The 15,307-nt window shown below is 41.2% G+C and overlaps 1 protein-coding gene across 5 annotated transcripts in view; it reads left to right on the top strand.

Moving 5' to 3' along the window:
- Positions 1 to 15,307, top strand: part of ARHGAP44 (Rho GTPase activating protein 44) — a 205,887-nt gene that overhangs the window by 96,838 nt on the left and 93,742 nt on the right. For all 5 annotated transcript variants that reach the window (XM_033184512.1, XM_033184511.1, XM_033184508.1 and 2 more), the window contains exons 2-3: positions 10,155 to 10,194; positions 11,896 to 12,000. Coding sequence is in view for 4 of the 5 variants with exons in the window: in XM_033184511.1 (XP_033040402.1) it covers positions 10,155 to 10,194; positions 11,896 to 12,000 (145 nt within the window). In the remaining variant the exon portion in view is untranslated. The remainder of the gene's footprint in view (positions 1 to 10,154; positions 10,195 to 11,895; positions 12,001 to 15,307) is intronic.

Below are 15,307 nucleotides of genomic sequence, written 5' to 3'. Positions count from 1 at the left end.
CAGGCATGAGCCATCGCGCCCAGCACCTGCTGAGCATATTCTGTCATATATGCCTATTCTCTAGTTTATCCATTCACCTGTTGAAGGGCATTTGAGTTGCTTCCAGATTTTTAGTATTACAAATAAAGCTCTATGAACATTCACAGAGTAGGGGTGTGTGTGTGGGTGTGTGTAACATAAATGTTCTTTTCTCTAGAGTGGCTTTGCTGGGTCATATGGCAAGTGTATGTTCAAGTTTATGACGAATTGCCAAAGTGTTTTCTACATCGGCTGTACCATTTTGCTGTGCCCAACTCCTAGCAATGTGTGAGAGTTCCAGTTATTCCATATTGTCCAGAACTTGACGTGTGTGTGTGTGTGTGTGTGTGTGTGTGTGTGTTTGTTATCACTCAAATACTAGTATCTCATTTTCTCTTAATTTGCATTGTCTTAAGGGCTAATAATGTTGAACCATCTTTTCTTGTGCTTATTTTCCACTTATCTGTCTTCACTGGTAAAGTTTTTATTCAGATTTCTAGCCCATTTTAAATAGGATTTTTTTTTAATTGTTAAGTTTCAGAGTTCTTTGCATGTTCTGTATACAATTCTTACATATGTGAGTTACAAATAATTTCTCTCTCTGAGTTGTCTTTTCCATCTTTTAACAGTGTCTTTCACAGAACAAAAGCTTTTAGTTTTGAAGAAGTCTAATGTATCATTTTTTTTGTATTGTGAATCATGATTTTGATGTCCTAACAATCCATTGTCTAAACCAAGGTCACAGATATTTTCTTCTATTTCCTGTAAATATTTTATAGCTTTTTTATTGAAGTGTATGATCTATTATAAATTAATTTTTGTCAATGATGTACGAAAGGGCCAGGGTTCATAGTTTTACCTATTTGTGTGTTCCGTCGCAATTTGGTAGACTATCCTTCCTCCATTGAATTGCCTTTGTGCCTTTTTCAGAGATCCCTGATTATATCTGTCTAGGTCTGTTTTGTATACTCTTTATTCTGTTCCACTGATCTGCGTTTCTTTTTCCCAAGACCATACTCTCTGGATTGATTACTTAATTTTATACTAAATCTTAAAATTGGATCATGTGAGTCCTACTTTTCTTTCTAGAAAACTTTGGGGCCGGGCGCGGTGGCTCAAGCCTGTAATCTCAGCACTTTGGGAGGCCGAGACGGGCGGATCACGAGGTCAGGAGATCGAGACCATCCTGGCCAACACGGTGAAACCCCCGTCTCTACTAAAAACTACAAAAAACTAGCCGGGCGAGTTGGCGGCGCCTGTAGTCCCAGCTACCCGGGAGGCTGAGGCAGGAGAATGGCGTGAACCCGGGAGGCGGAGATTGCAGTGAGCTGAGATCCGGCCACTGCACTCCAGCCTGGGTGACAAAGCGAGACTCCATCTCAAAAAAAAAAAAAAGAAAATTTTAACTATTTCATTTGTATTGCCATATCAATTTTAGAATCAATTTGTCTATAATTATAATAAATCTTGTTAAGATTTTGATTGGGATTACATTTAATCTGTGATCAGTTTGGGGAGAAATGATAACTTTGACATGTACAAATACCACGGACATGCTTTTTCTCTCTATTTAGATCTGCTTTTATTTATTTTAAGCATTTTGTACCTTTCTGCCTACAAATTCCGTACGTTTTAATGGATTAACACCTAAGTGTTTTTTTAAGAAACTACCAGTGTATATTTTATTTCAGTATTCATGTGTTCATTATTAGTAAGTACAATTTATTTTTGTGTGTTTATCTCATGTCATGCAATCTTGTAGAAACCATTTATTAGTTCTAGGAATGTTTTTGTAGGTTCCTTGGCATTTTCTACATAGACTATTATATCATCTGCAAATAGAGACATTTTTATTTGTCCCTCTCATATCTACATGCTTTTTATCTTTTCTTATCTTATTCCACTAAGTTAAATTTTCAGGACCATGATGAATGAGTGGTAAGAGCAAATGCACTTGCCTTGATTCCTGTTTTGGAGGAAAGCCATGTAGTATTTCAAAAGTATACATTTTTTCATAGATGTTATTTATCGAGTTGAGGAAGTTTCCCTTTACTCCTAGTTTTCTGAGACTTTTTTTTTTTTGCCAGGAATGGGTTTTGAATCTTGTCAAATGCTTTTTCTACATTATTTGCTACGATCATGTGGTTTTTCTTCCTTAATCTTTTAATACGGTGAGTGGATTACACTGATTGATGTTTGAATGTTGAACCAACTTTCTATCCTTGGAATAAACTCCACTTGTTTTGTTATTCATAATGGTGAATTAGTCATAATGATGAAAAATTATTTTTATACATGGCTGAATTCTGTTTGCATTGGTTGATAGATTGATTGACTGATTGACAGGGCCTTGCTCTGCTCTCCAGGCTGGAGTACAAAGGAGTGATCATGGCTCACATGGAACCTTGGCCTCCTGGTCTCCAGCGATCCTCCCACCTCAGCCACCCTAGTAGCTAGGACTACAGGCATACCACGCCTGCTAATTTTTTCTCTCTCTCCTTTTGTTTTTGTAAAGTTGAGGTTTTATTATGTTGTGCAGGCTGGTCTCAAACTCCTATCCTCAAGTGATCCTCCACCTTGGCCTGCCAAAATGTTGGGTTTACAGACGTGAGTCACCATGCCCAGACTATTTACTTTTATTTTGTTAAGGACTTTTACACCCATATTCATGGAGCGGTATTGGTCTATAATTATTTTTTGTCATGTTTTGATATCAAAGTAATATTAGATTCATAAAATGTATTGAGAAGCGTTCTTTCATTTTCTGGAAGAGATTGTTTAGAATAGGTGATATTTCTTTTTAAAACATTTGGTAGAATTATCTAGTGAAACCTTCTGTGCCTGAAGATTTTTGCAGGGAAGTTTTTAAAGTACAAATTCAAATTTTTATAGCCATAGAGAATATTCAAATGATCTATTTCATATTATGAGTATTGCGGTCATTTTGTGTTTTTTGTTTTTTTTTTAGGAATTAGTCCATTTCATCTAAGTTGTCAAATATGTGTGTGTAGGTTTTTTCAAAGGCATCCTTTTGATTTCTACAGGGTATATAGTGATATTCCCTGCTTCATTCCTATTGTTGATAATGTTCTTTTCAATCTTACTAGAGATTTTTTAAACTTTATTGATCTTTTCAAAGAACCAGCTCTTTAATCGAGTTTCTTTAGTTTTTTTTGTTGTTGTTCTTGTTAAAGTCATTATTTTCTTCCCTTATGCTTATAATTTCCTTCCTTCTGCTTGCTTTGGACTTCATTTGGTCTTTTTTCTAGGTTGTTGGAGTAGGATCTTTTACTGACTTGGGACTGTTCTTCTTTTCTAATGTATAGATTTAATGGTATAATTTTTTTTCCAGCACAACTTTGGTTGTGCCCAACATTTTTATATGTTATGTTTTTATTTCATTCAGTTTAATTTTTAAACATCTTCCTTGCGACCCTCCATGGATTATTTAAATGTTGTTTAGTTTCCACGTGTTTGAAAATTTTCTTCTTATCCTGCTGTTACTGATTTCTCATTTGACTCCATTGTGGCCGCAGAACAAACTGCATGTGACTTGCATTCTTTCAAATTAGTTGAGGTTTGTTTTGTAGTTCCAGATGTTGTCTATCTTGGTGCATGTTCCGTGAAACTGGAAAAGAACATGTATTTTGCTCATGTTGGGTGGAGTGTTCTGTAGGTATCAGTTAGATCTTATTGGTTAATGGAGGTGTTGTGTTTTTTGTATATTGTTGCTGATTTTTAAAATTTAGTTCTATTAATTGTTGAGAGAGAAAGTGTTGAAGTTTCCAACTATAGTTGTGTATTTGTCTATTTCTCCTTTTCATTGTATCAGTTTTTGCTTCATATAGTTTATAACTGTTTTTTGGTGGATATACATTTGGGATTGTTGTGTCTTAGGGCTTGGCCCTTTTATCATTATTTCATGCTCCTCTTTATCTCTGGTAATTTTCTTTGTTCTGAAATTGTCTTTATCTGACATTAATATAGATACTTCTGCCTTTTTGGATTAAAGCTTCCATTATGTCTTTTCCAATTTTTTCTTTTCATGCTGCTGGTATAATTTATTTGAAATGAGATTCTTGTAGACACCATATTTTAAAATCCATTCTTCTAGTTCTTATCTTTTAACTGGTATATTTAGGCTGTTTACGTTTAATGTAATTATAGACATGTTAAACATAAATCTGCCATTTTTGTTTATTTTTTGTTTTCTGTTCTTTCTGTTTTTCATTTCTTGCTTTTATTTTTCTTGTATTCCTATGAGTTAACTTATCATTTTTGAGAATTTCATTGATGTATTTCTTGTGTTTGTCTTGTTCCATTTCATGCTCTAACAGAATGCCACAGTCTGAGTAATTTATAATAAACTGAAATTTTATTTTCTCAGAGTTCTGGAGGCTGGGAAGTCCAACAACAAGGGAGTAGCATCTGGTGAAGGCCTTCTTGAAACATTATAACATGGCAGAAGGGAACACATGGATGAGAGAGCAAGAGGGGACCAACCTTGTCCTTTTATAAGAAACCCACTTCTGTGATAATGAACCCACTCCCACAATAACAGCATTAATCTGAACACTTCCCATTAGATCCCACTTCTCAACACCACTGCATTGGGAATCCAGTTTCCAACACAGGAATTTCAGGAGACACATTCAACTTATAGCATTCTGCCTCTGACCCCCAAAATTCATGTCCTTCTACCATGAAAAACACATTTGCTCCATCCAAGTAGCCCCAGAATCTTAACTGGTTCCAAAACCACCTCAAAAGTCCTGAATCTCATCTAATCAGATATTGGTGAGATTCAAGGCACAATTCATCCTGAGGCAAACTTCTTTTAGCTGTGAGCTTGTGAAAATCAAAACAAGTTATCTACTTTAAAAAGCCGTGGAGGGAAAGGCATGGGATAAATGTTCCTATCTCAAAAGGCAGAAATAGGCAAGAATAAAGGGATAACTGGTTCCAACTAAGTCCAGCACCCAATAGGGAAAATGTTAAATCTTCAGGCGGGAGAATGCTTTTTTACCCCATGTGTACGTTTTGAGCACATGGGTGGAGGTTTTGACCTCAAAGCCTTGGGCAGTCCTGTTTTCACGTTTTTGCTGGGCTCAGCCTGTGCGAGCTCTTCCAGGCTGGGGCTATGTTCTGGTAGCTCTACAGTTCTGGGGTTTGGGGGCAGCCCTGTCCCCGTGGCTCCACTAGGCATTGCCTTAGTGGGTACACTCTGCAGTGGCTGACCCCACAGTTCTGCTGGGCATCACCCTAATAGGGTCTCTCTGTAGTGGTTCCACTCTTGTGACATGTCTCTTGTGACTTGTCTCTGCCTGGATCCCTAGGCTGTCTGATACATCCTTTGAAATCTAGGTGGATGTAACATTGTGCCCTGGCTCCAAAAATTTATACCTCCACAGCTTATGAACTCTGCACCAGCAGAGTTAGCACTATATGGATACCACCAAGCTTACCACTTATGCTCTCTTGAGAGCAGCAGCCCAGACTGCACTTGGGGTTACTTGAATGACAGCTGGGACAACCAAGGAGCACTGCACGGGAATGCAGGGAGCAAAGTCCCTGGTCATTGAACCCGTGGAAGGCATATTGAGCTAGTCTAATGAAACCATTCTGCCCTCGTAGAGCTCTGGGCTTGTAATGGGAGGAACAGCCTCAAAGATCTCTGAAATATCTTGTAGGTCATTCTGTCATTGCCTTGATGAATAGCACCTGGCTTTCTTCTATCCACGCTAAACCCTTTCTCAAAGGGGACACTTGGCATGTTTTTGTGTTTTACCTGGCCAGGCTGTGAATTTTCCAAATGGTTACATTCTGCTTCTCTTTTAATCATAAATTCCACCTTTAAATATTTTCTCTCCTCTTGCATCTTACTGTATGCAGTTAAAGGAAGCCACGCAGATTCTTAAATATTTTGCTTGGAAATTTCTTCCACCAGATATCCTAGTTCATCACTCTTAAGCTCTGTCTTCATTAAAATCCTTGTAGATGGACATAGTTCAGTCAAGTTCTGCATAACTTTGTAAAAAGGATGGCCTTTACTTCAGTTTCTAATAAGATATTTTTCATTCTCATGTAAGACCTCATCAGAGTGGTCTCTACTGTCCATATTTTTACCCACATTGTGGTCATTAATATCTAAGTAACCTCTAAGAAGTTTTACCCTTCATACAGCTCTTCCCTTCTGAGCCCTCACCAGAATCACCCTTAACTCTTTGTTCACAGCAATGCAGGCTTTTTCTAACCTGCTCTTCCAGACTCTTCTAGTCTCTGTCCACTATCTAGTTCCAAAGCTGCTTCCACATTTTCAGGTATTTGTTGTAGCAATACCTCACTCTCTGGTACCAATTTTCTTTGTGCTGCTGTAAGCGAATACCATGGTCTCTAATTTGTAATAAAACAGAAATGTATTGGCTCCAGTTCTGGAAGCTGGGAAGTTTGAGATGGAGAAGCTAGCTTCTGGTAAGGTCCTTCTTGCTACATTGTGACATGATTGAAGTCATCACATGGGCAGGAGAGAACAAGAGGGAGCTCACCTTGTCCTTTTGTAAGAAACCCACCCTCATGATAATGAACACACTCCCACAATGACAGTATTAATTCATTGAGGGTTGTGTCCCCATGACCCATATACCTCCCATTAGGCTCCACCTTTCAGCACCGCTGCTTTACAGATCAAGGTTTCATCACAGGAACTTTGTGGAACACATCCAAACCATAGCAGTATTGTTGAGGTGGCTGTAGATGTTACATACTATGTACATAACTTACCATAGTCTACTGCTGTCATCATTTTACCAGTTTGAGTGATAGCTTCCCCAGTTCTGGTATTTCGAGTTTCCTTCTTTTATCATTTTGGAGTTTTTTTTTTTTTTTTTTGAGATGGAGTCTCACTCTTGTCACCTAGGCTGGAGTGCAGTGACATGATCTCGGCTCACTGCAATCTCTGCCTCCCAGGTTCAAGCGATTCTCCTGCCTCAGCCTCCCAAGTAGCTGGGATTACAGGCACACACCACCACATCTGGCTAATTTTTTGTACTTTTAGCAGAAACGGGGTTTCACCATGTTGGCCAGGCTAGTCTCGAACTCCTGACCGCAGGTGATCTGCCTGCCTCGTCCTCCCAAAGTGCTGGGATTACACGTGCATATCATCACACCCGGCTAATTTTTTGTACTTTTTAGAGATGGGGTTTCACTATGTTGGCCAGGCTAGTCTTGAACTCCTGACCACAGGTGATCCGCCTGCCTTGGCCTCCCAAGGTGCTAGGATTACAGGTGTGAGCCACCGCGCCCAGACTTTGGGTTGATTTTAGATAACTTTCTTTAGCAATAGGAAGCCTGCCAATGATAAATTCTGTTAACTTTTGTATATCTGAGATTGTCTTGATTTCCTCTTCATTCCTGAAGAATATTTTCATTAGCTAAAGGGTTCTAGGTTGACAGTTTCTTTCTTTCAACCCTGGAACAATGATGTGCCACTTTCTTTTAGTCTCCATTTTTCTTGAGAAATCTGCTGTCATTCTAATTGCTTTTCCTCCATTGTTAAGGTATCATTTCTTGCACCTTGGTTTCAAGATTTGTCTTTAGTTCTTAGAAGTTTGACCATGATGTGTCTTGGTGAGAATTTCTTTATGTTTATCCTCTTTGGGGTTTGTTCAGCTTTTCAAATATGTAGGTTTGTGTCTTTTGCCACATTTGGGGCATTTTTAGCCTTATTTCTTTTGAGTATTTTTTAGCCTATCTTTTTTTAACCTTTTTATCATGGCCAACTTAGTCTAATATAGCTACCATTTTTTCCCCTCTTGTTCTGGGACTCTGATGACATAAAATATTTGATCTTTTGTTATAGGCCCACAGGTCCCTGGGGCTTTTTTTGTTTGTTGATTTGTTTGCTCTATTTTTGCCGTGTTGTTCAGATTGGAAAATGTCTATTATGCTTCCTCCAGTTCACTGATTCTTTCATCTACCCCCTCCATTCTGCTGTTGAACCCATCAACTGAGTTTTTTTTTTTTAATTAGATTGTTATATTTTTCAGATCTAAAATTTTTCTTTTTTATATCTTCTATTTTCTTTCTGAGACTTCCTATTTCTTTCATTTCTTTCAAGCATGTTTATTAGTACACATTGAAGCATTTTCATGATGAATAATTGGAATCTATTGTCTTTTTTTCTTTCAGTTTGAGTTTTTTTTTTTCTTGTTCTTGGTGTGATGAGTAATTGAAATCTGGATATTATGGCTATTATATTATGTGACTCTGGATCTCATTTAAACTTTGTCTTGGAGCTGGCTTCCTCTGATGCTACTCTAGTAGGGGGAGCAGGAGTGCTGCTTTGTTTCTGATGAGTTGGGGTGGAAGTCCGGGTTCTCCACTTGGCTGGCCTTCACTGACCCTTCAAAGATGGAGTTGCTCCTTGTTAATACTGGGTTAACAAGTACTGGTGTGGGAGTTCTGGTTCTCCACTGGGCCTCCACTGATACCTCAGTGGCTGGTGGCGGGGTGGTTATGTGTGTCTGGTTGTTGCTCCCTACTTGGCTTTCACTAATACTGCAGAAGGGAGTGGCCTCATTACTGCTGAGCATTGGCAAGAGCCCTCTCTGTCCACTAGGACTCCCGTGACACCACCCCAAGGGGAAGGGGAAGAGATGCTTCATTATCACCACATGGGCGTGGGTGTCCAGGTGACCATGTGATTTCCACTGCTCCTGCAGCAGAGGAAGATGGACTTTGTCAGTTGCCTAGTAGTGATAGATGCTCCCACTCCCTAGGGATGGATGCTGTCTTTATGTGTCTCAGTGTTCTCTGATGCTCCTACACTGATGAGGGGCACCCAAGCGGGCTTGGGTGCTTGTTACAGCCTGGCAGGGGTAGAAGTCAGGGCTCCCTACTCAGCTTTTGTTGGCGTGGGTGGAATACGACAATTCTTTTATGTGGTGTTGGCTGCAGTGAGCAGTTTTCTAAAAAGTGTCTGTCTTGCTCAGCTGCTCCTTTCTTGGTCCTTTGTCTACAGAGACCAGGCTTTTGTTGGGGTTTGTTTTGTCTGAGCCTGTTGGTGTTTTAGGTGTTGCTGTTGCTAGTTTCTTAAGCTCCAAGGCTGAGAAATGTGAAGGATAACTGTTTTACCATGTTATTCTGAAGGTTCCCAGCCAGTATGCCTTCCTTCTCCTTTTCAGGGTCTTGTGTTTCTATACTATCGTAGGTTTTTAGTTGTGTGAGTGAGAAGAATTGCTACAATACATTCACTCCTTCTTCCTGGAAGCAGAAGTCCTACTGCTTATTTTTTAATATGTCATTTATTCTTTGATATTACATACATGCATTGCAGTCTTTGATCATTGCAATAGTCGAAATTCTTTAGACTTCTCATATGTTGTTCCTTCTTTCTCTGTACCCTTAAATCTTGATGATTTGTTTTCATGTGAATTTGCTGTGTTTGCGTGTTTGTGTATGTGTGAGAGAGAGTGTGTGTGTGTGCGTGTTGTTAGAGAAAGTGAGAGTGAGAAAGAGAGAGAGAGAGAGCATTGACTTAGAATGCTCTGTTCCTGAGAGAACTGGCACTCTCCTCTAACATGAGGCAGGCGGTACTAACGGGTTAGCTGGGTCCAATTCCTCCAGTGTCCAGGTTGTCTAAATGTAGAGGTTTCAGGTTCAAGCCCTCCACTTTCTTGTGGACCTAACACTTGGTTGCCAGACCATGGTGGTGGCATTTGCATTAGTTGCCAGGATTCAATATTGTCTCTGTGTTTGTTGTTAATTGATCCTTTCTCAGATTTCTGCTACATCAGCTTACTTATTTGGGGGAGGCCGAGGGTTATGGCTGGAGAAACCTTAATTCTGATACTTAAAATATATATGTGTCTGGGAACAAAGGCATACATTTGTTGTCATGAATCCAGGTTCCAATCTATAGCGGGAAAGTCTTCAGGGTATCTGCTTTGCTGTGTTTGCTGATGTGTTGGTTTTTTAAGTTTCCTAGTAAATTCTAGTTTTATCTATGCTCTTCTTAAATGTTTCTGCTACTAATGTCTCTGTTTTTCTGGTATTGCCTTAATTGAAGAGATTGGGGAGTAATTATGAGGCTCTGTTGTTAGTTTTCTTACTGATATATTTCCCAATGTTCTTTTTAGGGCTGAAAAGACGGAAGTTTTGAGTGAAGACCTTCTTCAGGTAAGGCGGCCATTGACACCGGCTCATAGACACCAGAGATATACGGGAGGCTGAGGCAGGAGAATTGCTTGAACCCAGGAGGTGGAGGTTGCAGCTAGCCGGTATTATGCCACTACACTCCAGCCTGGTGACAGAGCAAGACTCCATCTCATTAAAAAAAAAAAAAAAAAAAAAAAAACTAAGCCATCCCCAATGCAGTTCAAACTGCTCTAGCTGCTGCTTACAAACTCTTGGAGAAAAGTTTTTTTTGTCTTTTACGACTGTACTTTGCATGATGAATACTGGTTTGGGTTAAGCTCTTTCAGGAGAGGTTTAAAGTCGTTTCACCATGGTTAGCCCGAGGGTCCTGGAGTCTGTGATCGCTGCCCCTCCAGTTCTCCAGCATTAAAAGTGGTCTCTCATTGTGAGTTTTTTTTTTTTTTTTTTTTTGAGACGGCGTCTCGCTCTGTCACCAGGCTGGAGTGTAGTGGCGCGATCTTGGCTCACTGCCAGCTCCGCCTCCCAGGTTCACGCCATTCTCCTGCCTCAGCCTCCCGAGTAGCTGGGACTACAGGCACCCGTCGCTATGCCCGGCTAATTTTTTTGTATTTTTAGTAGAGATAGGGTTTCACTGTGTTAGCCAGGATGGTCTCGATCTCCTGACCTCGTGATCCACCCACGTCGGCCTCCCAAAGTGATGGGATTACAGGCGTGAGCCACCGTGCCCGGCTCGTTGTGGTTTTGATTTGCATTTCTCTGATGGCCAGTGATGACGAGCATTTTTTCATGTGTCTGTTGGCCGCATAAATGTCTTCTTTTGAGACGTGTCTATTCATATCCTTTGCCCACTTTTTGATGGGGTTGTTTGATTTTTTCTTGTAAGTTTGTTTAAGTTCTTTGTTAGAATGGCAATCATTAAAAAGTCAAAGAAACAACAGGTGCTGGAGAGAATGTGGAGAAATGGGAACACTTTTCCACTGTTGGTGGGACTGTAAACCAGTTCAACCATTGTGGAAGACAGTGTGGCGATTCCTCAAGGATCTAGAACTAGAAATACCATTTGACCCAGCAATCCCATTACTGGGTATATATCCAAAGGATTATAAAGCATGCAGCTATAAAGACACATGCACACGTATGTTTATTATGGCACTATTCACAATAGCAAAGACTTGGAACCAACCCAAATGTCCGTCAATGGTAGACTGGATTAAGAAAATGTAGCACATATACACCATGGAATACTATGCAGCCATAAAAAAGGATGAGTTCATGTCCTTTTTAGGGACATGGATGAAGCTGGAAACCACCATTCTGAGCAAACTATCGCAAAAACAGAAAACCAAACACCGCATGTTCTCACTCATAGGTGGGAATCGAACAATGAGATCACTTGGACACAGGATGGGGAATATCACACACCAGGGCCTGTCATGGGGTGGGGTGAGGGGGGAGGGATAGCATTAGGAGATATACCTAGTGTAAATGACGAGTTAATGGGTACAGCACACCAACATGGCACATGTATACATAGGTAACAAACCTGCATATTGTGCACCTGTACCCTAGAACTTAAAGTATAATAATAATAAAAAAAAGAAAGCTGTCTCTCTGGGAGTCCTTATCTCCATGGAAACATGAGTTATGATTGTCCACACCCATAATCCCTCCTCCCCTGACCTTGCGCTCTCTCAGTGGTACCACCCACTCTTCTCTCTGCAGGTGGAGAAGCGTCTGGAGCTGGTGAAACAGGTGTCCCACAGCACGCACAAGAAGCTCACCGCATGTCTGCAGGGCCAGCAAGGGGCAGAGGCTGACAAGCGCTCCGTAAGTGCCCTCCCAGCCCCGGGGAGCTGAAATCTTGCCTACTGAGGACAGTGGTCCTACTCCTGTGACACCCCTGGATGTAGCTGTTTATGTAGTTGCTTACGTGCCTGAGAACTGAGTCAGCAGCTCTAGCTGCCTGTTTTCTGTTTTTTGTGGAGTGACGACCCTCCCTACTGTTCTCGCTCTTTAGCCCAGCCTGAAGCATCCCCTGCCCTCCCCAGGCAAGGTGAGGTCCCCTCCCTGTCCTCCCCAGATTGGAGCAACCGGGAAGACGGGCGTGCATGAGATCTCACCTCTAGGGAAGTTTTATCCCTGGATGGATATCTGAACCCTGATTCAGCTCATTCATAGATTGCATTTGCCTCAATAGTATCTTAAGATCTCTTGGAAAAAAAGTATATCGTGGTTTTAGAGGTTACAAGTGACCTATAAAGGCCCTTGAAAATTGTTTTCGCTATCATGAGACACAATAAAAAGAGCCTGCTAAATAAAGCTTCTCTAATGCCTTTGTCTATAACCTACATTAGAAATAACAGGCATTGTATAATGCTATTCCATTTCAACAGTCCTCGGCATGAACAGCCTCTGCAGGTTTACCTTCCTCTTGACCCCATCCCTCTCAGCCCCACCAAAGATTAAAAGATATTCTTAGGCATTCACTTGGCTTTATTACAAGGGATATGCAATCTAGACTTTTCTCCTTCTTCCTTGAGTTTATAATCTACACGATTGGTATCTTTTAGACTTTTTTTTTTTTTGACTCGCAGTTATTGCTGACTTCTGCATCCCCTTGGTCCCCCTGATACCCCTCAGCTTATGTTAGCCTCATTTCTGTTGGACTGTCATGTAATGTGCCACAATACTTCTTCCCAGCTCCTGCTGCAATGCAAAAACCTGCTCTGGTTGCCCTACCAGTCATTTCTTTCTTTCTTCCAAGCCCTGGTTTCTTCTTTTTTTTTTTTTTTTTTTTTTTTTGAGACGGAGTCTCGCTCTGCCGCCCAGGCTGGAGTGCAGTGGCCGGGTCTCAGCTCACTGCAAGCTCCGCCTCCTGGGTCTACGCCATTCTCCTGCCTCAGCCTCCCAAGCAGCTGGGACTACAGGTGCCCGCCACGTCGCCGGCTAGTTTTTTGTATTTTTTAGTAGAGACGGGGTTTCACCATATTAGCCAGGATGGTCTCGATCTCCTGACCTCGTGATCCGCCCGTCTCGGCCTCCCAAAGTGCTGGGATTACAGGCTTGAGCCACCGCGCCCGGCCTCTTCTTTCTTAATATTCCCAGCAGGAATCATTTGTGTGTGTATAAATAAAACTTTCACAGCTCTGAAAAATATCTATAGAAATAATTCTGTATGTATCAGGACTTCAGCAAGGGGAACTGTCTAAAGGGAGAGTTTGCAAAACGACTTTGGGCATGAAACCCTTTTATCAAACCCACATCTAATGGGGGACTCCAGAAACGGTTCCGGATGGGGATGCTGGAGCCAAGCCTGCCTTTCATCTGTGTCCTTTTTTTTGTTGTTGTTCCAAGAAGCACCATTTTAAAAATAACTGGTCCAAAGTACGGTATGTGTTGGTATCGAGAGTATCATCTGAATGTTACCACCAGAGGCTTGAATTTGGCCTTTGGTGTTGGTAAGCCGATTAGTACTAACATTATTTTTCTGGGATCAGATGAATTTACCTGGATTGGTGGCGTTTTCACTGAATTGAGAATCTTACGTACTTTATCAGTAAGAAGACATTTGGGTCCCTGAGTGATCTGATGTATAGGGCGTGGATAGAAGATCTGAGGTATGGCAAAGCCAGCAGATTAGGAGATGATCGCCAAGGAGAGATAGTTATTCACGCTTCCCAAGAGAAGGGGACAGACCACATCACCCAGAAGGCCACAGGGGAAGCTCTGGGGTTGGTCAGGAGGTAAAAGAGAGGACCTTGGGCCAGAGCCTTTGTTGTGGTGTCTACAGCAGATATAGGATTGATTAGTTTGAATTATTAAGGACTATTTCTAGTTGTCTGGGACCTGACCTCCCAGTCGGGTAATCAGGGCAGATGGACAGTGGCCTGGGGTGTGAGAGCCCTTAGAGGAGGTTGTTGAAATGTGAACTCTAGATTAGCTTGCATTTAAAAAGCATTCTGTGGGTGAGTCGTTCACTATTTCTAGGAATTGCCTAGTCTGGGAGGGGCAGTCCCTCCAGGATCAGCAAAGGCCCAAGATGTCGTCAAAGCATCTGAATACAGAAAATAAAAAAAAATGGTTAATAACTATACTGCTTCCTAGAGACTTGAGAAAAAGGCACGTAGTTGCCTCACTTAACAAAATGTCTGAGGTAGCCAGTTCCAAGGTTTATTTAGCAGCTTTGGGTCAGCATCTATGTGATGCTTGGGCCTCCATTTACAACTGTAATGTGGCTGCTGCAGCTCCATGCATCACATCTTCACATAACCACATCACAGGCAGGAAGTGGGAGGGCGCTAAGACCATGAATTAATTTCATTTATGTTTCTCTAGCAGCAAGGGAGGCTGAGAAGGTGAATATGTATCCAAGATAAAAGGGTTTGCTGTGACTGGCCATGATTCACTAACTAGGACATACTCTATCTGGCTTCTCTTACTAGAGAAGACACACAGTGGTTGTTATCAGGCTCTGAAGGCTGCAGTCACGTGCATGCAGTGATAAACATGTAAACTGGGAGAAGTCCGCAGTGGAAGTAAGTGCCCAAGCACGTATAGGTCAGTGATTTCACTCTATGGATTTTTTTTTTTCTTAAAGACAGAGTCTTGCTCTGTCGCCCAGACTGGAGTACAGTGGCGCAATCTTGGCTCACTGCAGCCTCCACCTCCCAGGTTCAAGTGATTCTTCTGCCTCACCCTACCGAGTAGCTGGGAACTACAGGTGCGTGCCACCATGCCCATCTAATTTTTGTATTTTTGGTAGAGATAGGGTTTCACCATGTTGGCCAGGATGGTCTTGATCTCTTGACCTCGTGATCTGCCTGCCTAGGCCTCCCAAAGTGCTGGGATTATAGATGTGAGCCACTGTGCCCAGCCTCACTACATGGATTTTAAGTGCTTGATTTTGTCAATGATTTCTTATGCTGATCCGTCTTTTCTTGTCATCGTATGACTGAATAGATAGTCTGAAAGTCAAAGAGCCATTTAAAATATGAAACAATCAAAGAACTGTGGGAAAAAATTTCCAAACTCATTTTTTTTTCAGTTTTTCTCTAAACACATTAAGAGATGTAATAGGAAACATGACATTTATAAATCACCTCAAATAGTGAAATGCATATCCAGTTCTTTGTCA

Source organism: Trachypithecus francoisi, unplaced genomic scaffold (genome assembly GCF_009764315.1).
Source record: "Trachypithecus francoisi isolate TF-2019V2 unplaced genomic scaffold, Tfra_2.0 Lachesis_group20, whole genome shotgun sequence".
NCBI lineage: Eukaryota > Metazoa > Chordata > Mammalia > Primates > Cercopithecidae > Trachypithecus > Trachypithecus francoisi.
The sequence above is the reverse complement of the archived record's forward strand: the minus strand, read 5'-3'. Positions and strand labels throughout refer to the sequence as shown.